Genomic DNA, 26736 nt, shown 5'->3' with positions numbered 1-26736 from the left:
GAGCTGTTGTTCACCATTTTAGCTGTAGAGGGCGCAGCGTCACTGGCCCTCATGTGGGATCCCAACTGGGGCCCTGCTGCTCAGAGCAGGCATCCCAAGCCAACTCTTAACCAACGCGTGACTCAGCCAGCCCTGGACATCTCCATTTTAAACAAGAGCCTTAGCTGATGTTCATGTAGGTCAGCGGTTCTCAACCTGTGGGGCGCGACCCCTTTGGGGGTCAAACGACCCTTTCACAGGGGTTGCCTAAGACCATCGGAAAACAAAAAGATACTTACATTATGATTCATAACAGTAGCAAAATGACAGTTATAGAGTAGCAATGAAAATAATATTATGGTTGGGGGTCACCACAACATGAAGTACTGTGTTAAGGGGTCGCGGCATTAGGAAGGTTGAGAACTACTGATGTAGGTGCTCCAGGCTACACATTCTTTTTTTCCTGGTAAATATTTTCCTGGTCTCTCTTTCCTCTCTATAGCTACTCTGTGGTCCTAGGTCTGGCCTTCTCTAGGTCGTACCCACATTATAGACATGGACTCCTGCTTTCTAGGGTTGCTTCTTTTTGGAAATTTAACCCACACTGCAGCTCAGCAATCTGCTAAAATTCTAACCTCTCCTAAAATCCTGCAAAGGCTCTCCACTGCCTGCATGGTCTGGCTCCCGACTGCCCCCCTGTCTTCTCTGCTGACACGTGCCGCTCTGTACTTGTGCTTTTGTACTTAATCAGCATTACGCTTCTTTGGCTTTCCCGTGCACACTGGGCTCATGCTATTTCCTGGCTTTACCTGTTGTCCCCCCACAACTTCTTTCTATCCTCTCATACCTGGTTAGATCTTATGTATTCTTCAAGCCTCACTTTGGACGCTATCCATTCTAGGAACTTTCCTATGAACTCCAAAAGAGGCTGAAGTACTCCAGGTCTAAGTTCCATAGTACCTTAGGCTCACTTCTCACTCAGTGCTTACCCGGTTCTGTCTGTTATTTGCTAATGTGTTTATCCCTACAGAATATTTTATGAACCCTAAAGGCTGGAACCATATCTTTTATATGGTGTTCTTCTATTGCTTCAATCAGTACCTGGCACATAGTATGGCCTCAACGAATATCTGTTAAGTGCAAGCCTGAACAACTGAAAGCAGGAGGCAGGCACAATGAGCAAGTGAATTTATTGTGTTTCATTTTACCATACTCCTTCCAACATTAATTAAATGAAAGAGTTAGCTTAAATAACATTGGATTTCAAAGGCATGTTTTTCAATTACACAACTTTTATATATTTTTTTCTCTTAACGATGAGGTATACAAAGTTTCAGATTACTTGGTAGTTTCAACAGTATTTTTTGGACCTAGGAGAGAGGTGACTACCAAAAAATGAATATGCATTGGAATACATAAGGAACATGATTTATTCCTCATTCCACTCCACAGACTAGCAGGGTCCTCAGTAATTTGACAAATAAACACCCTCCAAGGAATAAGAGAAATAATGTATATGTATTCATTCAAAAATATTCATTGAGTTCAGCTGGCTTTCAGGGTTCAGATGGGGACCCTTCTTCCATGTATCAGAGAGGGAACTCAATTACAGGCCCCTGTGAGCACCATCTGACTTTATCAGAGAACTCCCTGTGTGCTACTCACATGGTTCTCAGTAGACATGGGAGCTCAAAATTTGGACAACTATGATTATCACATTCAAAAAAACATATAATGAGTTAACAGCTGTCCCCAGGCTGGGTTAATGAAACTTCAGAATTTCCTGGACAAGCCTATCTTAGTTCTTTATGTAAATATGTTTAGCCTGGTTAAAATCACATTGTATGCAGTATGGGGAAAGAATCAAAGAAAAAGGCTAGAGCCAGTTAGGACACTGTTAGAGGGCCTGGAAAAGGGAAGTGATAATAAAACTGAGGCGGAGCCTTTCTGAGTTAATGAACTTTGAGGGGAAAGGTTGCCGTCCTGGTACCTGTGGAATGGGACTGTGAGGCTTTCCTTCCGCCCCGCCTCCATAAGTCCCTAGGTCACCTCTGCACATTTGAGCTGTTCATTGGGAAAGGGCCCTCCAAAGACTAGCTCTACTAAGGAGCTTTCTTTTGAGGGAAGGAAAGACTTTCCCTTGAAATTCAAAATGTCACTTTGGAGCTGTTACAGATACAATTCCTACAACTCATCCCGGTGAAGCAAACATAATTCTTACCTTGCTAACAAAACACTAACTGTCAAATCGCTTTTTGATAAATGACACAATGGCAGGCTCTGCTACCAACTCTCTGTGTATCCCAGGGAAATGATGCTCAGGTTCTTCATTTGTAAATGACATAGTAGAAATCAAGGGTCACATGGGAATTTCCAACAATCTATGAAGTAGAACTCAGATTTCTCATGCCAGCTCCAATATGATTCAGGAAGACTGCCATGACCTAGCACCATAGCTTCATTTCTGCCCCATGCCCTCTCTCGCAGTCAACATCCCCTCTTCAAGGGAACTTGGGCTTTGGAAAAGGCAACAGAATATTATTAGGAACCATTAGGTCAAATGTTCAAGAATGTCAGTCCTCTCCGATCTCTTTAGCAACAGTTTCCCTTTGCCTTTCCTTTCACCACTGTTTATAGTTCATATTTTCAGCATCTCACACCTAAAATACTACAATAGCTTTCTCAAACATCTCCCACTGTTAATCTCTCTCTCCTCCCATCTGTCCTTACCACAGTTGCCAGATTGATCTCCTGGAAACCTACTTTTGATCATTCAGTTTTCTTTCTTCTAAGAAGTGTGAATTGAGCAGCCAGTATGTGTCTGGTAGACACCATGCTAGGTGCTAGGGGCAAAAAGACGAGTGAGTTTGGACCTTTGTCTGGGACTGATATTTGGGCAATCACTCAGGTACATTCAGGGTGCAAGCCCAGAGGAAATCAGTAGGTACAGTTTGGTCTCAACCCTTCAAATTCTTTGCTGTCTACACTATAAAGTACAAGTTTCCAGGAAAATGTAAGACTCCAGAGCTGACTGGAGTCTAACTTTCCAGTTCTGAGTCCTTTTTTCCTCCTTCATAACCTGTTGCTTGCAATGAAAATAAACTAGGTTTTACCTCCTATGTATCCTGTATTCTATTCCTACCTCCTCACTTGCCCCTTGCAAATTTTACTAATCTTTCAAGGCCCCCTCATTCAAAATCCTTCAGCTTCCATGCCAGAATCTCCTTGTCCTCTGAACTTCAGAGCAAGTTTCTGCTCCCTCTCGTTTGGTGTTAATCACTTCCTATCTGTGGGGACTCATCGTTTCTCTTGGAATCCCTGCTCCCTCAGGGCAGTAACCATGACTTGCTCGTCTTGGTCCACACATTGCCTAGCAAGCTGCCTTGTATTGACATCTAATAAAGGTTTATCAAATAATGGAATGGACACATTTGCTAAGACTTGTCCCCTCATTTATCCTGGCAGACCACACTAGAGAAAGTGGGCAGCCCCGAGCTCACTTCAGAAATGTTCTCATCCAGAAATATACATCATCGAGGAAACCAGCTTCCTCCTTTCAGGATTTAAGTTTACACTCAAGTTAGTTCTTGACAAAACTAAACCCAATTCAATTTACTCCTTCATTTTTCTTGAAAAGCACGAGTGTGACATGGTTTTAATACAGAAGAGAACATGCTGTAGTAAACAGATTATGGGTTTTGGAATCAGTCAGACATGGGTTCAGATTTCCTCCTCTCTCTAAGCCTCAGTTTTTTTTTAATCTATACAGAGGGAAGAAACAATTTTCCTTCAAATTTTGTTGTGGTGATGAACAGATGTACCTAAGCTGTCTGTGTTTTTACAATGAACACTTCAATGACTTTGAATAACATCTATCACCTTTGTTTTGTACCAGCCTATGAATAAATAGGTTAGCTATTTATTTATAGCCTACCTTATTTTAGAATTTACTATGTAAAAGATACTTATATTTTGCACATTGCAGACGTTTAGTAAGGATATTGAAGCTCTCGCAAACTCTCTCTAACATATATTTCTCTTCCTTAAATTATAAGGATTTTTAAATAAAAAATGAAACAAAATTTAGCATAGATCACTAAATGCTCATTGATTTTTCAATGGAGAACAGCTTGATTCTGAAGATCATACAATCCCCTAAACATATCAATAAGTAACAGAATGCCTGATTAGGAAATTGATGAAAAAAAGTCAGAGGCATAAAGAAGGAAATTAAGGAAAAGTCAGAGGCATAAAGAAGGTGATTAACTTTTCGCCAGAGGCTAATTTGAATGGAGACTCGTTAGGAACTTAGCTGACATTCTCAGGAAAACTTGGCTACAGTGATATCTGGGGAATTGAGATGTTTCTTAAGGACAGACATCCCAACAGATGACCAGTTTGACCTTAGGGGTCTGGGGAGGCTGGAATTATTTGGGTTACTGATACAATTGTCCACTTGTGTTTGCATGAGGCCACATGAAGACTTTGTGAAGCCACATGGAGTAGAGAGAAAGTCTGGGTATTTCATTTGTCGCCAACGGGCACTTTCACATAGAGAGCCTAAGATTTCCTCATGAGTACTCTCAAAATTCAGTAAGCTTCAAAGCTCATAGGCAGACTTTTCATACAAGCTTCCTGACCATCCAGACCATCCTTGTCAGCCCCACTTGTTCCAACTCTCACTGCACTACCCACTCCATCCATCTGATGTCCCCGATCTGCTTGGCCTCACTCCAACATGCCTACAGTTTCCACCTTCATGTTCATGCTGTTTTCTATGAATGGCAAACTCCTTCAAATAACACCTTCCCTTGGAAGCCATCTCTTACCCAAGGCATAATTAGTATCTCGCTCCTTCTTCTGACCTCCAACAGAATAAGGTGCAATGTGAAGAAATGGAAAGGACAGATGTTCTACTGTCAAAATGATCTGAATTCAAATCTGACTCTTACACCTACTAGCAGTGTGATCTTAGGTAAATTAGCTAATCTTCCTGAGGCTCTGTCTCCTAATATTTAAAATGAAGATTGTTAATTCTCTAAATTTATGGGGATCATCAGTGATATTGTATTGCCATCATTTACCTGTCCATGTTTCTCTTTGTGAGCTCCTTGAGATGAGAGACTTTGCCTTTTTATTTATTTTGCTGTCCCACAACGCACTTAGCATAGTACCTGGTGTTTTGCAGCATTTAATGTTTTCTTCTATTTAATTAACGCATAGTTCAGGAAAAGTAATTCAAGCACTGATAGGCCAATTAAAGTCTAAGTTCTTCTGTGAAGTGCCCTCTGGTCATCCCATGCCCACTAATTGGAATTCTCAAAGTTCTTTTCATCACCTGCTTCACACACACTAATTGATTCTAAGCAACTCCAGAGCAGTAACCATGGCTTTGACTCTGAACTCAGCAAAATTTCACAATGCTCTGTAAATACCAGTGAGTGATAAGGTTATTTGAAATGCATGATTCTCTTTCTCATTCCAAAGAACTTTTCTCCTCATTTTATGCTGAGTTTACTCCAAGGTGTCAGAGACTGAAGCGCCTGTAACAACCAATGTCTTATTTCTGCAGTCCTTGCCCTTGGCTCAAAGTGAGGGCCTCCCTTGACACGACTTTCTCAACTCTACATAGTTTGTCTCTCCTTTCTTTAGTGCAATTTCTATTAACTGCCCTTTGCTTTCTACTTCTGGACAAGTTCCTTCTCACTGATGTATTGTTCTCATGGGGATTTGGAAAACTTTGGTTCATTATTTCTTAATTCCTAGGCACATGGTGAATTACCACTGGAAGGCACCTTAAAAATTATTGAATCCAGAGACCTCAACTAGAAAACAATTCCCAATGTTGTGGTAGGTGTGACTAATTGATCATAGCACCTTTTTTTCCCCCCCCCTGGTGAGGTCATACATGGCCTCAGAATCATTTTCAACACAATATTCCAAGTAGAAACTATCATCAATCCTTTAGTCTATGTAGGAGATAACGAAACTTGTCGGACATCCCTAGTGTAGTTCAAAGTTACTACTTTGCTAATGAGGCCCAAAGAGCAGTGCTGACTTAGTCTTGAACCGAAACCAGAACCTGGGTTACTTAATCCTCTTGACTTTCATTTCAGTCCAGGGTTTCCCTTCCCACATGATCACTGCTTCCCTTTCAATAGTCATTCGGGTCCTAGAATTTATATTCTATGCATTGGCGCATACCTAATCATATTTAACAATATGATTAAAATTATAATACACAAGTTTTGGCTTTATCAAAAATACCTGGGCTTTCATCGATGTTATAAGCTTGTGAGGAGAAGGGCCTATGTTATATTTGTATCTTTCACAAATTCTAGCTTTGTGTTTGGTACATGGTAGGTGTTCAACAAAAATTCTCTGATATATATCCAACTATATATATGAAACAAACAGATTGATTCTTAAATTTTCACTAAGAATCATTAAAAAATCCTACCCCCTTATAGATAAGCAGTATTTGATTAAAAGGACATCATGTATGATGACACATACCCTCACTTTTTTTTAGAGTGACACCATATGTTTAAATAAATTCCAATTTCATCTGCATGTTTTAGGGGAAACTAGATTATTATGTCAAGGAATAGGCTGCCTAATGATACTTCTGCTTAAAAATACAAAGGACAATGCTGTGGTTTGGGGCTCAAAATTCCTAAGAAATGATAGCTTTTCCTCTTGTTTTTCACAGTGACATCTTGACCATAACTTGTGGTTCTGTTTGATGCTCACAAGTCAGAATTGTTAGGACAGAAAAATAAAGGGAAGGAGAGGAACAGAAAGAGAATAGGAAGAGAGAAGGGAGGAAAGGTATTTTTACAGTAGAGCAGTAAGATACTAGTATTATCACTTAAAAGTAGATTTAAAAAGCTGTACAATCCACAGCTAACATCATACTTAATGGTGAAAGATTGAATGCTTTTCCCTTAAGGTCATGAACAAGACAAAGATGGCTGCTTTTGCCACAACATCGTACTGGAGGTTCTAGCCTGGGCAGTTAGGCATGACAAAGAGATAAAAATTATCCAGATTGTACAAAAAGAAGTTAAAACTCTCTTTTAATGTATGACATTATCTTTTATATTAAAAACCTTGAGAGATCTACCAACCCCCCCCCAAGAAAAACATTATTAGAACTAATAAATGGGTATATAAAGTTAGTGACAAGACTGAAATACAAAAATAATTATATTTCTATACACTGCAATGAACAATCCCAAAATTAAATTAAGAAGACAACTCACATGCAGAAGAAGAAATTGGAACCTGCCTCATATTATATATAAAAACTAACTCAAAATGGGCCAAACACCTAAACGTAAGAGCTAAAATTATAAAACTCTTAGAAGAAAACTTGGATATAAATCTTTATGACTTTGGATTAGGCAATGGTTTCTTAGATATGACACTCAAAACACAAGTAACAAAAGAAAAAATACATAAGTGAAGCTTGCAAAATTAAAAATGTGTATCAAAGGACACTATCAAGCAAGTAAAAAGACAATGCACAAAATGGGAAAAAATATTTGGAAAGCACATATTTGATAAGAAATTAATATCCAGAATATATAAAGAACGTCTACAACTCAACAACAAAAGATTCCAATTTAAAAATGGGCAAAAGTTCTGAATTGACATTTCTCCAAAAAAGATATACAAATGGCCAATAAACGCATGAAAAGATGGTCAATACCAATAGCCATTAGAGAAATGAAGATCAAAATCACCATGAGATACCACTTCAGACAGAACAGTATGGCTATAAGCAGCAAGACATAGAATAACAAGTGTTGGTGAAGAGGTGGAGAAATTGGAACTTTCATACATGGATGATGGGAATGTAAAATGGCACAACCACCTTGGCAAACAGTCTGGCAGTTCCTCAAATGTTAAACATAGATTTATTATATGATCCAGCAATTCCACTCCTAGGCATGTCCCAATGGAAATAAGAATATACGTCCACACAGAAATCTGTACACAAATGTTCATAGCACCATTATCCATGATAGCCAAAAAGCAGAAACAATCCAAATGTCCATCAACTGATGAATAGATGAATTAAATGAAGTATATTCATTAATGGAGTATTATTTGGCATTGGAGAGAAATAAAGTACTTACACATGCCAACAACATAGATGCACTTTGAGAACATTATGCACAGTGAAAGAAGCCATTACAAAAGACCACAGAGTGTATAATTCCATCTATATGAAATATCCAGAAAAGGCAAATCCATAGAGACAAATTAGATTAGTAGCAGTCTAGGGCAGGGTGGGATGGGAGTGGGGGTGGGGTTGGGAGAAATAGGAAGTGACTGCTAGATGATTTCTTAATGGGGTGAAGGAACATTTTTAAATTGATTGTGATGGTTGCATAAATCAATATATTAAAAACCTTTGTATTGCATACTAAAATTGGTGAACTGTATGGTATGTGAATTATATCTCATTATACCTGTTATTTTAAAAAGATACATGTGCATATGAGTAAATATTTTAATTTTAATGATTAAATTTCATTTGTTAATTCTCTTCTATGTCTGTCACAACAATCCATGTATTCACTTAGATGATCCATATGTATATTTCCATGACTACTGTCTTAGCTTTATAATGTGTTACAGATTAGACATATTTTATGATGAGTAGGTATCTTTTATGAAATCCACCCCTCTAGAACATTTAATAGGTATCTTTTATGAAATCCATCCCTCTAGAACATTTAATAGGTATCTTTTATGAAATCCATCCCTCTAGAACATTTAACTTAAAAGAAAAAAGATTTAAAAAATGAAAACACCTAAATTATATTTTTTCGTCTTCATACGAGTCATTATATCATTTTCATTAACACATGATTTCTGTTGACCACTAGGAGCTTTACCCCCAAGATCTAATATATTTACCATAAATCCACTTCAGTGGAAATCACATCATTACTTTTAGCAATACATTTATAACAGTGCTCTACTGTCTGGTAGCTTCAAAATTTGTTTGCCACTGAAAGCCTAAATGTTAATTATTGTTAAATCCACGGCAACTGAGAGAACTTGATGTTTTGATTATTTTGTACCTACCCCTTTTGAATCAATCACTCCAGGTTTTGCATTAAACTTCACTGTCTTCAATCGGGCACGTTCCTTTCTCTCCACCCTAAAGAAAATTGAAAATAAAGACTCTTTCACATGGCCAGTCATTTATGACTAAGTTCTTCATTAAATGAAGAACACCTTTTTTTTAAATCATACAGCTCAAACAAAATGTGTTCTAAAATATTTCTGTTCCTTTGTTCAGTATAAATAGTCTTGGTATAATGTCTTTAAGCTGTTAACACATCCCTTGATATTTCTGTGTTATATGTACTGAGAGTCACAGTATTTGGAACAAAGAGGGAGAAACACCAATATTTGTTATTTAAATTCTTGAATCAATCAAGCAAAATCTATTTCAAGAAATCACAGCCCATAGAAATGAACACTTAAAGTGGAGATGAAGTAAACTTTCCTCCTCTCCTCTCCTCTCTTCTCCCCTTTTCTTTTTCTTTTTGTTTTTTTTTAACTTCCCTCCCCTCTAAGAACACTAAGGGATTTACTACTCTCACCTCAAAACCAAACATGTTATAGATAATCTTGAATTTTTTTCTTTCCCCCAATGTCCTTCCCTGTCATTCTGTGGATTTCATCAAACACTTATTGAGTGCCTACCATGCATCAAGCAAGGAGCTGGGGGACAAAGAAAACCCATTTAAATGCATGACTGCAATGAACATAAACACAGACTGATAATGCTGCACAATAAAAAGTTTGATAGCAATGTGGGAGCATCTATTATATCCCACTGAAATGGAAAGTAGGGTGGAAAGCACTGGGGTGGGCTTCTTGGACGAGGTGTCTATTTTTGTAAGACTTGAAGGATTAGAAAGAGCTTGTCAGCAGAGGAAAAACTGATGGATGCTAGCTGGGAGGGAGTGGGGATGAAGGAGAAGGGGAAGGGATGAGACAACATAAATAGGTAACTACAATATGGCCTCAGGGATAGAAAAGACAGTCTGGGGAATATAATTAATAATGTAAATATTTTCTAGGGGGACAGATGGACTCTTGTCTTGTTAGGGAGACCACCTCATAGACGATGCAGAGGCCTGACCGTTGCACTGTATATCTGAAGCTGATGTTGAATAATATGGTATGTCAACTATAATTATATATACATATAGTCACGAGATGTGAAGTAGAGTGTGGGAATGGAGTCAATGGAATTGTAATAGATATGTATGATATCGGGGGAGGCAGGGATATGGGTGGGGGAGGGGGTTGTCACTTTGTGAGGGGTGAAAAGGATAACTAGTGCATTGTTTTGTACACCTGAAACTAATTAAAAAAAAAAAGAAAGAAAAAAAGAGCTTTTCAGTAGGAAAAGTTCAGGGAGAATTCCCTCATAGGAGGAAAAACATGTACCGTGCCTTGAGGATTATAAGCAAGCTAAATATCGGAGGAAGATCCTGGTACAGGGTATATACAGGACGGGGATGTGAGGCAGGAGAGGTGGCAGGGTCTCCTTGTAAAGGGCATCCATTCACACTAAGGGCTTGGGTGTTTTCCTGGGGGAATTCTCGTGAATTATTAGAGGATATAAAACAAAGAAGTGATAGATCTAGATTAGCATTTTAAATAAGTGACCCTGGTGAAGGAGAAAGATAGACTGAAGGAGGGAAGGGCCAGCTGAAAGCAGGAAGCCTATTTAGAAGCTGTTGCCATAATCCACGCAAGCAATGATGAGAAATGATAATGAGGTGGAGGAGAGAGAAGGGCTTTAGAACTACAGTAATACCTTGGTTAGCGAGCATAATTTGTTCTGGAAACAAACTACTCGTATTGTAAGACATTGCTCATTTACCAAGTTAAAATGTATTAGAAATGTTTGCTCATCTTGTGGAACACTCGCAAACCAAGTCACTTGCAATCCAAGGTTTTACTGTATTAGTAGAATAAAATTGGTAGAACTTGTGCCTGTTTGAAGGCTGGGGTTGGAAAAAAGGAAAGGAGAGGAATTTATATATTTCCCTTATTTTTTATTTTTTTGGAGCCTCTCCAGTGAGACATGATGGTTTCCTGCTCTATGCCACAATAGCACTTATTGGGTTGTCGGAAAAGTCATGACACATTTTTGCAATGAAAAACATAGAAAAAATACGTCATGACTTTTCCGACAACCCAATATTTGTACTTCTATGTTGGTAGTGTCTCTTGTTTCCATGTGTTTTAGTTTGCATTGCACAAGCAAGGCTGTATGCTGCTTGAGGGCAAACCCACATACCACTCCACAGCGTGTTACCTCAAGTCCTCAGTAAATAACTGTTGAACTAAAACAATGTTCATTGCATTGTTTTAACATGACTTTTTGTTTAAACATGCCTAGCTCTTATTTCAAAAATTGGGAAAGAAAAGAGAAGGAAAAAAACTTAAATCTACAAAAATGTAATGGTATGAAAATATATGAAATCTAAACTATTCATAGATGAATAATTAACCACATACTCCGTTTTAACTGAGAGCTCTTTTGTGTTTCCAGCTGAAACACAGCGAGAATCAGCGTTTCTATAGTTACAGAATGGAGTTTTGGAATATATTTATTTCAATGTGAGAGTAGCATATTTGAGTGGAAACAGCTGAACAAAAATTCTCAAATCTAACCTTACATATTAAAGCAATATGTTCCACTGAGAGTTTCTACTTGCACCCAACATACAACAGTTGGGAGGAGAGCAAGGAAGACTTTAGAGGAATTAAGTTGCCAAGTGGAAAGACGCTCACTGAGCAAATGCCTGCTTCGAGCTCCATCAGCTTTTCTCAGTTTTAATATAAGGGCAAATGTTAATTCATATTCATCTCTTTGGATTTTTCTGAAACTGCTGTTATAGACCTGACTTTATCCTGGCTTCTTGGCATTAACCAGGCTAATTATGGAAAACACTAGTTTGATAGATGTTGCAGCTTACAGAGAATACATGGTTATTTGACCGGGCTGTGCAAATAAATTCTGCATAAACCCACAGAACTCACATGGACCCCAAACATGCATAATATTAGGTTCAACTCAATATTCTGTTCTAAGAATTGTTTGGCTATTATAGTATTGTAATCCCTACCCCACACCCCACTCCAGATTCCTAAATTCATTCTTTTCAGATTTCTTAAGAAATGTCCCTATCAGGCCATTTTTAGGGGTCTATCCCTTACATCTTAAAAGGGTTGCAAAGAATGTTGTCTGATGGTTAAACAGACAGACACATAAACACAGGCACACACACCTAATATTTGCTATGGTGTATTATTAATCTTCAAACAGACAATAGAGTAAGTAAACAGCAACTTTTAAAGCCTTACTGTATAGGTGGCAGGATTTTGGTTCACTCATGAAAGAAGTTGAAAAAGTTTGTATTCTACTTGGGTTGAAAGTTTCATTAATAATGATGATGATATAAATGGTGGCTGAAGTTTTCACATATAATTATGAATGAAAAATTCCTTCATATTTACATCATCACATTTGTTCCATTACCAACTGATGTAGGTATTATCAACCCTGTTTATTGTCTGGGAAAGTTGAGACCTGAAGTTTGCCCATTTAGAAAGTGGTAGAAATAGGGCCTGAATGTGTATTTGCTAATAGCTAACTTTAGTGTCTGTCCATGTTCACTCAGTTTGAGAAACAGCATTCAAGGACCTTCCATTCCTCCCTTATCCAATGCGAATACTCAAAAAACATGAGATTGGGGATGGGTTATACACAGTTTTAAGGCCAATACAGTTCTTTAGAAGTCTGGGCTGAGTTTGTGGCAAATGATAACTGATCCCCCTCCCTTGCATACCTATATCCCAAATGTCCTGAATTAAATAAACCACAACCAAATTCAAGCATATAGTCATTGAGATAAAACCATACCATAACAGGCTGGCCTCAACATTCAGAATAAATTTGCTTTTAACACTGAAATTCAGGTTAGCGAAATGCCTATTTGCAATGTTACATCACAAATGCTGGACTCATTTCTCTCCTCAGCAGTCTACCTGCATTCACTGAAACCCCACCATAGTCTTGCTTCCCCATCACAGAGGCCCACGTTGATTGCCTGTTAGAGTTCTCTGCAGCCCTCTCTCTCTCTCTCTCTCTCATCTGCCTCTCATCATTCTCTCTCCTAGAGCTCATTTAGATGCAGGTGGATAGCCTACTGTGGAAATGAGAGTTAGGGCTGGGGAATAGGGTCCTAAATAATGTGTGTTCTTTTTATTTTCCTTTGACCCAGAGTCAGTTCTCCTTTCATCCTGTGTTCTTTTTAGCACCAAAAGCTCAAAATCTAAACAAAGGAAAATATCTATCATTTGAGTATGCACAAAAGTGTTAGAAGCTGTGCTAAGCACTTTATTACCTATATTAGCTATAATTTGTGCAGTGATACAAGCCTTAAGATGGAGCTGGGTATACGGTAAGTCCCCGACTTACAAACATTCGAGTTGCGAACTTTCACAGATACGAACGGACCTCGCATTATGAACATTCATAGATGCGAGCAAATCGCGGAAGGTAGCTCACGTGTCTGCAGGACATTGTCACCGCTGTGCTGCTGTGTGCTTACTGTACAGTGCGATAGTGTACCGTAGTACAGTGCTCAATCAGAGCCCAGGATGTCCGGAAGCAAGAGGAAAAGCAGTGGTGATGTGGAGGGGACTGCTAGGAAGCGCAAAGCAATAACCATGGAAATGAAAGTGAAAATAATTGAGAGATTGGGCCGAGGCGAAAAGATGGCAGACGTCGCTCATTCTTATAACATGACTCATTCAATCATTGGCTTTACATTGTATATTTGTGTCAAAGGTGTATAAGACTCACTTTGTCAGACTTACAAATGAATCTGACTTACGAGTGTCCTCCCGGAACGGAACTCGTTTGCAAGTCGGGGACTTACTGTATAGTAAATGCTTAAAGAATCTTTGTGGATCGAATGAATGAATGAAAGAATGAATTAATGAACCCTCAAGGAGGCTATTAGTTGTTGACCAGGATGTGAAAACTAAGGCTCAGAGAGTTTAAGTGACTTGCTCAAACAACCAGTGTTTCCGATAAAAAGCTGTTCGCCATTTCATTTCATGACTTTTTCACTTGGTAAATTCAGCATCACCTCTTCTAATTATTTTACTAAGCAAGACTCCTGTGGCAGAAATAGATATTAAGGTCCATAGCTCTTTACCTAAGGAAACGGTGGACCACCTGTGTAGAAAGACTAAATTGCCATGAGAAGGACTGCCCCATTTCTACCACACTCAAGAGGCTAGCAATTAATTAGATTGTTTAAGCAGAAATAATCTTCTCTGCCCTAGCTTGGTCACTGACCAAAATACTGCAAATACAAACTGGATGGCAAAAATTTGAGCAATCAATTCTGACACCTAACATCTCCAGAGAGTACCAAATGGTCATGCTTTAATGAGCCCAACTGTCTCCCTCTGCCCGCTCACCCATCTGGCATTTTCAGGGTCTGGCCAAACCCATAATGAAGTAAGGCTTGGAGCTCTGGATGGTGGGAACACCATTTGGCGCTGGCTGTTCCTTTGCCTGTTTTCCACAAGGCCCTGTTGCAGGGAAATTTGAAATGCCACAGTCACTGTCCATAGGCTTGCTATGAAGTCTGGGTGTGTAACTCCTTATGCAATGCTAGCTGTAAGCTGTCATCTGAGAGCCCAGGTGGCCTGCCACTGTGGGCAATGAATAGACACTTGGGTTAAGAGACTGTGGAACAAATCCTACCTTGGCCAGTATGTAGTCTAAGAAAACAGAGCTTCTGTGCTAAGACCCCAGGTTTTGAAATCACACAAGCCTGGGTTTGAAGTCTGCATCTGCCACTTACTAACTCTGGGACTTAGGGCAGGTCATTCAACCTCTCAGGATCTTAGCTTTTGTGTTGGTAAATTAGAATATTAACATAGATTTTAAAAAATTATGGTGAGTGTTAAATGAGATAACACAAGAAAATTATTTAGCACAGTTTCTGCTATTATAATACAAGGGCTCCGAGTATACTCTCGGTGTAGTGGAAAGCCACCCAGTTTTGCTCAGAGAGACCTGGGTTCAGCCAGTAGCTGGCTGTGCATCCCTCAGCAAGTGACTTGGACTTGACTTCTCTGACCCTCAGTTTCTTTATGAGGCTATTGTGAAGATTACATGAAGTCACGCATTTGAAAGCACCTGACACAATACATAGTCAGAGCCATCATCAGATAGAATTCATCCCTCTGTCTGCTGCCTTTTCACTTTCCTTAATACCTGCTATGCACTGAATGTTTGTGTCCCCCCCACCCCACTCCCAACCCCAAATTTATCACTTGAAGCCCTAATCTCAAATGTGATGGTATTTGGAAATAGAGCCTTTGGGAGATAACTAGGTCAGGAGGGTGGAGCCATTATGAATGGGATTAATGCTCTTATAAGAAGAGACATAAGAAAAACTCTCTTTCAGCCATGTGAGGATACAGCAAGAAGGCCATACGCGGAACATGAAGAGGGCCCTTACCGGGAACTCGGTTAGCCAGTGCCTTGAATTTGGGCTCCCCAGCCTCCAGAGCTGTGAGAAATAAATGTCTATTGTTAAGCTGCCCAGTCTGTGGTATTGTGTTATGGCAGTCTGAGCAGAGTAGGCCAGTACCTTTCTTTACAATATAGCCCTCATTGCTAGTCCCAGCATAGCAGAGCCATAGTTATGTGTTGGCCCCAGTCCAGACTGTGACTGGACGACAGTGCTTGGCACACAACTGTTGCTCAAGCAATGCCTGCTGAATTAAATTTTGTCAAATCTTATTTTTGTAACATTGGAAGGTAGGATTGCATATGGACTTAGAGCATCAGTCCTACAGCCAGGATTCAAATCCCAGTTCTGCCACTTATTAGCTGGGCAATTTCAGGCAAATTAATTAACTGCTCTATTCCTCAACTTCCTGATTTATAAAATAGAAATAATAATACTATCACTTTCCTTATAGGGTTGTGATGGGGTTACTGAGGTTTAAATAAGTTAATGATAAAGGGCTTAGAACAGTGTGTAGCATGTTGTAGGAGTGTTCTGGTCAACATAATTTACTCACCATTTTCAAAAAAGGAGGGGGGAAGGCAATACTTTTCATCTTGGTTTCATTGGGATGATTAAATGAAATCATAACAGAGAAACATTTTTGTAAAGGGTTTAAGTCACACACTGATGTGATCCATTATGAGGTTTTTCCAGATCAGCTCTGCTAGCTGAACTATACTCAGAAAAGAGGCTAGAGAGAAATTAAGAATTGAAAAAATAACCCCAAGCTAATCGTAAATCAGATCTGTACCAGCTACCATTTATTCTGGGCTATAGCTTTAACATGCTGAATGTAGGGTGAAATGAGGATGCCTCATTTAGATGTGAATTATTTGAGAGGAGACTCAGGACAGACTCGTGATAGATTTTAAATTGCGTTAAAATAAATGCACCAAAGTTCTGTGGGATATCATTTTAAGTGATTTTTACTTTTTCTTTATGCTTTTCTAAATTTTTTCACTTTTCTACAATGAAATGTATGATTGTATAAACATACAAAATGATAATTATTACATTTTTGGTAAGAACTAAAATCCTAAGGAGACAGTTTGAGAGAAATGCATTTACAGCCATAAACACACACACACACACGCACGCATACACACACACATGGAGGTGAGAGCTACTATACCTTCATGAGGTGCAATACAAATAAATATCAATATTAGACTCACTAGACAAACTTTTTTTTCAGCAGTAGCATGGTTGTTAAAATGGTTTTCATCCCAAATGGGAGAGACAGCCAACCTAAGAACGACCACCAGCAGGTGGAAAATTACCTGAAGAGGACCAGCACTGAAAACGTTCTTTGAAGTGGCAAATGGTGTGTAATTGAACAAATGAAGGGCTAGTGACAAAATTGGTTAGAACCACAGAACCTCAGGATTGGAAAGAGCCTGAAAAATGACATAGTTCAACTCTCCCATCCAAAGCTTGAATCCCTCTTATAACTTATACTGGATCTTCCATTATCAGAATTACCTGGAGGGACTTAACAAAAAAATACAGATTTCCAGGACCCACTTCAGATGGCTTGAATTAGAATCTTAGTATGGGAAGAGGTGGCGGTGGGGAGAGGATGGGCATATCTACGTTTTTACAATATAATGTTGCCTTGGTGTGAAACCATGGTTCCAGTCACTATCTTCCCAGGGAATCCATACCATCTCTAGGCAGCTCTGACTAGCGAGAGAATTTCTTGAAAATAAGCTGAATCTATTCCCACATAGCTTTCCTTCCTCCGCCCTTGGGGCCATATTCAACAAGATGGCTCCTTTTTCTACAGAGCCGTCCCTCAGACAGCTCTGATTAATTAAATCAAAGCAAACCAAGATGCATGATGCCTTGCCATTATTTTTGAAGTAAATGGAAATGGAGAACCACAGAATATAAACAAGAACTGAGAGAAACTGCTCTGAATACATCATCTTTCAGAAAATACTACAAGCCATGAAAGAAATTCAGACTGTCCTCTCAAAGCAATGTCAGGCAATTATCCAGGAGCCCAGAGGTTTAAAGAGACCCAGAGAAGTGTGTGCTGGAGTGAGGGTCGTAGGCATGGGCATGGGAGGTGGGGGGTTTCCTGGAGTTTTCCTTGCTTCTCTGTGACTCTTCCCCACTGATGGTGATGGAGCAGCTATGGGACATTCAATTGGCCTGCTGCCCTCCCCCTGATATTCCACCCAGGCTGTGTGGCCACAGGCAGAGAAAGATGGGAGATCAGCCTTCTCTGGGGTGCAAATGCTCTACAGTTATTCTTGGGTGTAATTTATATCTTTCCATCTGGTTTGTACTCAGTCACTGGGTCACTTTGTGTGTGGCAGCACGTGAATACTCAGCTTCCCTGAGGATTTTTTACAAAGGTATTTGGGGTGTTTGGATGTGAGGGGAGCCCTTGGAGAAACCTGCAGCTCGTAAAACCTTGGTGACTGCTTTGAGTAAGCATGATTTCTGACTTCGATTTCATACCACATCTCTTTTCCGGGGTGCAGATAATTCATTTCTTAGACAATATCTTACTGCCAAAAGGACACTGGTGGGAAGGAAAGTTCCTTTCTGGTGGTGACAAACAGAAGCTGCTAGGACTGATGAAAGACTTGACTGTTCTGAAGTGTATTCCTGTCTTTCAAAAGCTCAGTTGAAGAAATGCTTAGATGCGAAAAAGTGTAATACTCCAACCTTAGGAAACATAGAGAACTAAGCATCTGAGTAGACGTGGGGAATTTTGGGGCCAGGTACAGGAGTAACTAAAAGAGAGAAAAATAGTTGTGAACCCAGGCTTTCAATCTCACCAGATGTTTAACAGCTCGTATCCCAGGCATTTGAACTTGAAATGGAAGTTTTAGTTGTTTTTCATTAGTATTTGGAAGGAACAGATATAGCTAGGCCCTTAGCCTTAGTACATAGTCTTTATTTGGCTTTTACGCCACCTTTCTATAAAATTCTTTACTTGGTTTTTACCTGGCTTTTCTAAAAAATTATCTGATACATTTTGAACATCTGGAGTAAGCCCTCTGAGTGTGTAAGTCAGCACACAAGCTGATAAGCATAATCTTGAACATGGAATGCCAGTAAAAGTTTTAGGAGGGCAGTGTAAGCAGATCCTCTTCCTTTACGTCTTATCACAGACACCAGTTTTGGTGAAACTCTACTATGAAGAGAGTGAGGATATTTCATTTGTATTGCCTGCCACCGCTGACAATGTCCTTGCAGACGGACTAGCCCACTCAAATAGGCATTTTGTGAACAGTTTGTCACATCTTCATCCTCCCTCACCACCACTCTCTGGAGAACTAAAAAGCAAATGCTCTGAAATGGAAAAAGCATTCTTACCTCCGTTTGCTGGGGATGACCCCCATCTCCTCACTGTCTCCCTCCAGGGTGACTCTCCTGGCTTGCCACCACTCATCATCAGAGGCGTTGATAACATGGAGAATGTCTCCGTATTTAAAACTAAGTCCTTGACTTGGCAGCCCACTGTCCTTGCTCTTGTCATAGTCAAACATGGCTCTGGAGGAAATGACAGAGGGGACGTTGTTAGGAACCTCCGGCAGCACAAATTTAGGATTCATGGTTTTGATGATTCACTTTTGCCCTGAGAGCCCATCATCCATTTGATACCAACTCCCAGGACTAAAACACAAATCTCAGTCCACATTTACACTGCTTTGGTCACCAATTGAGGTTAGTTTTTGCTTGTCCTTGGAAGTTGCAGGGGGAGCGTCTAGACCCCTAAAACTGGTACTTTTCTTGGAGACCATCATTTGTGACAAGGTGATAATAGGAGATGGTAAAGGCAGTTTAGTACCTGACAGATTTTTTTTTCCCCTCCCGCTACAATCAAAAATTTTAAATCACTTCAAAAAAAAAAAAAGGAATTAATGAAAAGAAGCATAGGCATCTTTCTGAATGAAGCATTTATGTTATGTACAAATCCTCTCAGACATATCAGTCTGTAGAACTCTTTCTTTAATAACAGAGGAAAATGGCGATGATTTAAATGTTCACTCACAGGGGCCTGTGATCCTTCTACTTACTGGAATATTGGGCCATCACCGAAATTGGATGGCTGCTGAGGTTGATATAATGACATGAATAAATGCTCAAAATGCAATCATGAAAATATATACACCTATGTTTATGTGTGTGTATGTCTATATAGATCAAAATTATGTGGACAAATCTTTTTGCCTACCTCCTCATGGCATTTATCACTCTGAATTGTAATTCTTGCTTTATGTATCACATTTTCCCCATTAGAGAGCATTTGCTGAGCCTTTGCAAAGCCCAACGCACTGTAACATACATGATTAGTGGGGTCAGGGAGTTTGAAGCAGAATTTAGTGACAACCAAGACCTTAGTAACCAGCTGTTTGTTGCCTTAAGAAGCTGACAATTTGTCTCAAGTCCTGTGTTGCCCACTTCCTCCTGGATCCCCTGTTCTCATGAATCACCACCACACACAGTGTCTCTAAAGAGGCAGATTTTGCCACCTCCCTTTTTATTCCTCTTTGATTCCATTCTAAGGATTCCCCTAGAGTGTAATCAATCACTATGCAAGAAAAACCAGCTAGATCTGGGAAACCGATTTTTCTAATATCACTGAGGACTAAGCGTAGTTCTTTTCTTTCCTTTTCTTTTTTTTTTTCCTCATGAAAGAAATGTCACATCTGCTGTCATGGCAACCGAAAAGAGCTGAAGACAGCATCTAGCGCTCTCAAATACTGCAGAAGAAGTTGAATTATTTTGCAACACAACCCTTTTTTTCATTAACTCTTCCCAAGTGATAGAATATGGGAGGAGCTTCTCGGTACCAGCTCCCAGGATGACTCATTTACACCTTGACGGTCAGCATGTTCCCTCCCAAAGGCTTCAGCCAAGCACCAGCCAGGAAACGGGGGTGTGGGGGTGGGTGGGCTGAGAAAGGGCAGAGACCCCACTGCTGATGCTGTGATGCTGCCACATCTGCTGGGTGCTGTGACAGCTGCGCAAATTACCTAACATTCCTTAGTCAAAGGTTTTTAATGCAAGATTAGTCCACTAAGTATATTCACATGCTGCTGCTGTGTGCATTAATAAAACACTACATACAAAGCACCCAGCCCCTGGTAGGTGTCGTGTAGTGGACTGTAGTATCGTGGTGAAGAAGACAGACTCAGGGGCCGCACTGTTAGGGACACATCCTGCCTACGGCTTCTTACTAACTCATGTAGCTGGTCACCAGGCAAGCTACTTAAGTGAGGATGACAACAACGATGTAACAGTACCTCCATGAAGGAACTGTGGCATGGATGGAGTGTTACCTAAGGCAATGCATGTAAAGCATGCACAGCAGCAGTGCCTGGCACACAATGACAATCAGTAAGTCGAAGCTGTTGTTATTATCTTCCCTTTCCCTTTTGAGTGTATACTCATAAAAGTATTTCTACCAATTCTGTTCTGTGTACACAGTAGTTAACAGAGCAGTCCTGAGGCTGCCATCCTTTAAAGGGTCTGCTTGCAAGGGTGGCCCTTAGCTGACATCCTGGAACTTAGATGTTGGGAAGGTTCTCACCATTTCCTATGAAGAATGGCTCACGGTGCCTGAACTGTTTGTACTGACAATATCATGCACGCTTGCTTTTCTTCTGGGAGTCTGGGAATGTGCCAGCAGAGGGTGCCTACTTGACCAGCCCGCAATAAAAACCCTAGATCCTGAATCTCCCATGAGTTCCTCTGGGTCACAATATTTTACAGCTGTTGTCACAATTTGTTGCTGGGGGGAAATTAGGCATTTCCGGCATGACTCTGCTGGGAGAGGAATCTTGGAAGTTTGCACTTAGTTTCCTCTGGACATTGTCCCATGCTTCTTTACTGCTGATTCTGCTTTGAATTCTTTTGCTGCAACAAATCAGTCATGAGTATGATGATATGTATCAGTCAAGAGTATGATGAGTATGATGAGTTCTGTGAGGCCCCGTAGGGTGAATCATTGACCCCGGGAGTTGTCTTGGGGACCCCCCCAACACTCACTCTCTAGATTGCAAAGCATATTCTTATACAGTACCACATTTGTGACTCAGTTCATGCCTACAAAGAAGATATGATGGACATAGTGCTATCCCCTTTTGATAGATGTGGGACGTGCCCAGTGAGGCCCACTGACTAACCCCAGGATACATGGCTTAGTGGCAGCAAGCTGGAGCTGGGGTTTGGGTCTCCTGATCCTGAGTCCTAGAGCTCAATGCTCTTTACCTTGTCCCCCCTCAATCTGGGAGGTGGTAACAAGGTGGCACGGATGATAACTGTGCCGGCAACCCTTCCGTGTGCTCATTTACGGGGCCTGGCACTTTGTATTCATCGCCTTATTTAACATCATAATAACCTTAAAGGTAAAAATTCATATTCCTGTTTTAAAGATGAGGGAAGGAGACTCAGGAAGCTAAGGGACCTGCCCCAGGTCACATGTACACATGAGCGAGTGTATGAGACTGAATCTAGAATAAGGCCTGCCTGACTTCAAAATCCACATTCTTGGCCATTTTATTATCAGGCTCAATTTCCCAGCCTGTTGCCCTCTGGCCGTGCTCACAGCTTAGCAGCACCAGTAACTTGTAATCCTGCCTTCAGCGCTGATCACCTTTTCCCTGCAAAGTTCCTTTACCTTTTAGTTCTTATCCCAGCATTTCTTATCCTAAAAATACTTAAACCTCTGGTTTGGCTCCAGGCTTCTTCTGGATGCAGAGTGTGGGGAATGGGGGTAGAAAAGCCATCAGGAAAGCTGGCAGGTGGTAGCCAAGATGGCAGTCTCTGGGTATGCAGCTTTTTAACTGTGTGATCTTGAACCAGTGAGTTAACCTCTCTGGGCTTCAAGTTTTCTTAACCGTAAAATTAGCATAATAATTAACAGCAGCTACTTCAAAGAGTTGTGGTGAAGATTACATAAAATATATCAAATACTGCAACACCAGCCTGGCACTAGCAAGTGCTCAATAAATGTTAGCTATTATTACTATTATAAGTGTTATTCTGAAAAATGTACTGGGCTTTGAATCAGGGCAGGTGGGTCCCAAATGTGTCACTTAGTATAGCTGCCCTCTGGACTGTATACAGGCATTTAAAACACCTCTGTATCCTCAGGACCCACTACAGCACTGGGCACTAAGTAGATCCTCAATACACGTCTGTGGAAATGTTTCAGATGATCTTCAAAAGCCCCACTTCTCTCAAGCCTCGGCATCCCCATGTATATGAGGCGTGATAAAAAAAATATGGTGAATGTTTAAATTTATAGAAAAAAATTACAGTAAAATACACATTGCCATTAATCCCCCTCAAAATACTCCCCCTTGCTTTGAACACACTTATCTCATCGTTCTTGCCACTTTCTGAAGCAGTCTGGAAGTTCTCTTTTGTGAGTGTCTTTACAAGTGTTTAAGAAACGATGTGTGTGGAAAACGGCCTGAGAAATGGGCAAATGGTTTCCATCATGACAATGCTCCGTGTCACACATCGCTTCTGGTACATGGCAATTTCTGTCCAATAAAAACATTACGGTGTGTCCTCACCCACCTTACTCGCCGGATCTGGTGCTGTGCAACTTCTAGCTCTTCCCCAAAGTCAAAATGACCATGAAAGGTAAATGTTTTGAATCAATTCAGGACATCGAGGCAGCCATGACAGCACAACTAAAGACACTCATGAAAGAGGACTTCCAGAACTGCTTCAGAAAGTGGCAAGAATGATGAGATAAGTGTGTTCAAAGTGAGGGGGAGTATTTTGAGGGGGAATAATGGCAATGTATTTTTTTACTGTAATAAATTCTTTTAATTTAAACAATCACCATAGTTTTTTATCACACCTCATAAGAAACTGGGGAGCAGAGACTGTTCCCAGAGGTCCCCACCAAGTCAGATATTCATTAGCCTGTACTCCATTTGGGTCCTAATAATCTCTGATGGGAGGTTTCCCACTTCTGCCTTTAGCAATTGGTGTCTTTGTGGAAGGGACTCAGTGACACATTCTTTCTATGAGTGCTATTGATCTTGGACGATCTTCCCCTCTAGGATTACACTGATTCACCCTTCTCAGGTCCCCCAAAACAAGCAGCTGACACATTTCAGCAGCTTCTGACTCCTTTGGATATTAATGGATCCTCACACCTGGGAAAAATGCTACAGTACCTCATCACCTAACTTAAAAAGTGATAAACTGTTTTTAATTCATTTATGTGTTAATTCATCACAGCAACTTTTATAAAATGCCATTAAGATTCACACTTTCCACCCAGGGTGCCTTTAACAAGTCCATTAGCCAAGCAGAATTAGACATGAATAATGGTGCTCCCACTCCCCCTGCCCCTCCTGCATTTCAATGTGTGGTGGCTCCATGCCAGCTGGGGAAGTCTGGTAAGGGCAGAGTGGAGCAGCTCATCCTCATGGCTGGGCAAAAAGGCTGTGAGATGCTCGGGCACCTGACCAAAATTGTGCTTATTAAGTGCCCACAATGTGGTTAAGACCCTATAGTCATTGTCTCACTCAATTTACTGAGTAGGAAGAGTGTATACGGGTTATACGCCAAGCTTTGGAGAGAGAAGAGACCTGGGTTTAAGTCCCAACTCCACCACCATTCCTAGTTGTGAGTTCCAGGTATGTTACTTAACCTCTTCGATGACCTCTTAACCACAGATGACCACTCGCTCATCTATGAAATGCAGATAATGATGACATTAACTTAAAAGGCTGTTATGAACATACAACAATGGGATGATGCATATAAAGTGCCCAACAACAACACAAAATGAATTTTACTTTGCTATTATTTCTGATAACAATCCTGCCATGTATGCATTTTGGATCTCATGAAGGAAATGAGACTCGAAGAGCTGAAATGAAAAAGCCAGTAAGTGGCAGAGCCAGGATTCAAATATAGATAGATGTGTGTGCATCAAAAGCCCAGCTTGGATTTCCTGATTAGGAATGTTGTACTTAGACCTCATGACCAAGGATTTCATGACTTGATGATCACACTTATGATGAATGACACCATGGACTAGAATTCAAGGGAGAGGCATGAGTAGTTTACTAAGTGCATATTTAGTTCTCACAACTGCCCTGCAATGCATAGATTAGTCCCGTATTGCAGATGAGAGAATACAGACTTAGATCATTCAAGCAACGTGTCCAGAGTCACACCAGCTATCAAATGGCACAGCAGTACTCAACTCAAATGCTATCTGCTTCTGCGAGGCCTGGGAACTTCCTGCTATACCGGCTCTTCTGCTGGATCAGAAGCCGCTGAAGGTCAGGAGCTCCCAGGTCCAGCCTCTGCACAGAGCCTTTGCAAATGCATTTATAAAGGAACAAATGAGCCAGCAATTTACTCCCCACCCTGTGCTATGAACTTGGTTGGGCCGGAGAAGCTGCTGCTTCCATAGACAACTTTAAGGTCCAAGAAGCAGAGTGCTTCAACTCAGTTTCCTTAGTCTCTTGAAATCAAGGCCTCTGCTTGATGAGAGGAGACCTCGCTCTCATTTTTCCATGCATCAGGAGAAAGAACAAAAGCAGCTAGATAACATCTGCTCTCCACTCCATCCAATTGTGCCTGGCTTGGCTGGGTGTGTTCCACTGTGAATGTAAGTGGCTGAGGACAGTGCAAAATGCAGAGGTTGGAATAAACAAACACATTCAAGTGAGTCCACCTCTTCCTAGCTGAGTGTTGTTGAGAAAAATCAGTGGACTAACCTGAGTCTTAGTTTATCTATATAATGGGCTTAACCATTCTTAAATCTCAGCATATGTACAGAGATTCAATGAAATGGCACAGGAAAAACATTTAGCACAATCACTGCCAGCCAATAGTTCCTCTACTTCACCCCTTCCATACTCTAGAGATGAGCGAATGCTTTTTTCGACAAGTATTAGAAGGGGAATGTAATATGGTGTCTTTTAAATATGATATAAAAATACATATATAGTAAACTTTCTCAAAACATTTTCCCACCGGGAGGATGTGGGAAAGGATGATGGACTAGGAGCAGAGTGATCTGAACTTTAGCTGCTCTTATTTTATAAATGATTAATTTCCAACTATTTTCTTAAAAGCATTCATTCACCCACTTATGAGTTTGGCAAATAAGGGTTTCAAAAGCAGAGAAGGCAACCTGGAAGTAGGAAGAAACTTGGATGTAGTTAGGAGAGCAGGGTTCCAGTCTTGGGTCAACTAACCTTGCTGTGTGTTCTTGAGTAAGTGACTTAACTTCTTTGTGCTTCAGCTTTGATATAATCAACAGGCAAAAAAAAAAAAAAATCTCTAAGCAGTGTTTTAGCTATCATATCCCATGCCCTTGTTCCACAAGACATTTTGGAGAACAAGGTGACTTTCCATGTGGCTGATATTGACATGTCTCTCATTGTATTGTGTTTGCATTGTGAAAAATAACTCTGTGTCACCTCCTTCATCAATCCCAACACCGCTCCTTCTCCCCTCCTCACGCCCTCACTGGGAGTTAACTGCCTCTCTCATACAGTCTTATATCACCCTGTGCTGTGATTTTTAAAAAATTATTATTTTTTTAAATTGGGGAGTTAGGGTAGGGGAACAGTGCTGAAAAATTGTGGGGCAGGACCAGCCAAGTTGTTGTTCCTCAATCTTCGTTGTGGAGATTCGTCGGCAGCTCATGGCCTATAAGCTCAAGGTGCTGTGTTAGAGTCTTAGTTGCAGGTGGGCGTAGCCACCATCCCATGTGGGAGTCAAACCAGCAGCCTTGTTGTTAAGAGCACCTGCTCTATGCACTGAGCCATCCGGGCGGCAGCTCAGCTCAAGGTGCCGAGTTCAGTCTTAGTTGCGGGCATGTGTAACCACCATCGAACAGGCAATCTTGTTGTTAGGAGCATGTGCTCTCACCAGCTGAGCCATGCTGCCACTTGTTGGCAGCTCAGCGGCAGCTCAGCTTGGATGCAGCATTACTGGCCCATGTGGGAATCGAACCGGCAGCCCTGTTACTCAGAGCTTGCACTTTTAAGCTAACTCTTAACCAACTAAGCCACTCAGCTGGCCCCTGTATTGTGATTTTTAACATTTGCAAATTCTAGTTTGTTTAAGCGTGAGAGACAGCGATGGTTCATATCCC

At 40.6% G+C, this 26736-nt stretch overlaps 1 protein-coding gene across 1 annotated transcript in view; it reads right to left on the bottom strand.

Annotated features, from left to right (window-relative positions):
* Positions 1 to 26736, bottom strand: part of DLG2 (discs large MAGUK scaffold protein 2) — a 2099601-nt gene that overhangs the window by 54605 nt on the left and 2018260 nt on the right. The window contains 2 exon segments of the mRNA XM_019643522.1: positions 9082 to 9157; positions 18960 to 19136. Of these exon segments, the coding sequence (XP_019499067.1) occupies positions 9082 to 9157; positions 18960 to 19136 (253 nt within the window).

The sequence above is a fragment of the Hipposideros armiger genome, unplaced genomic scaffold (assembly GCF_001890085.2).
Source record: "Hipposideros armiger isolate ML-2016 unplaced genomic scaffold, ASM189008v1 scaffold_79, whole genome shotgun sequence".
Lineage (NCBI taxonomy): Eukaryota > Metazoa > Chordata > Mammalia > Chiroptera > Hipposideridae > Hipposideros > Hipposideros armiger.
This window is presented reverse-complemented; position numbering and strand designations above follow the sequence as displayed.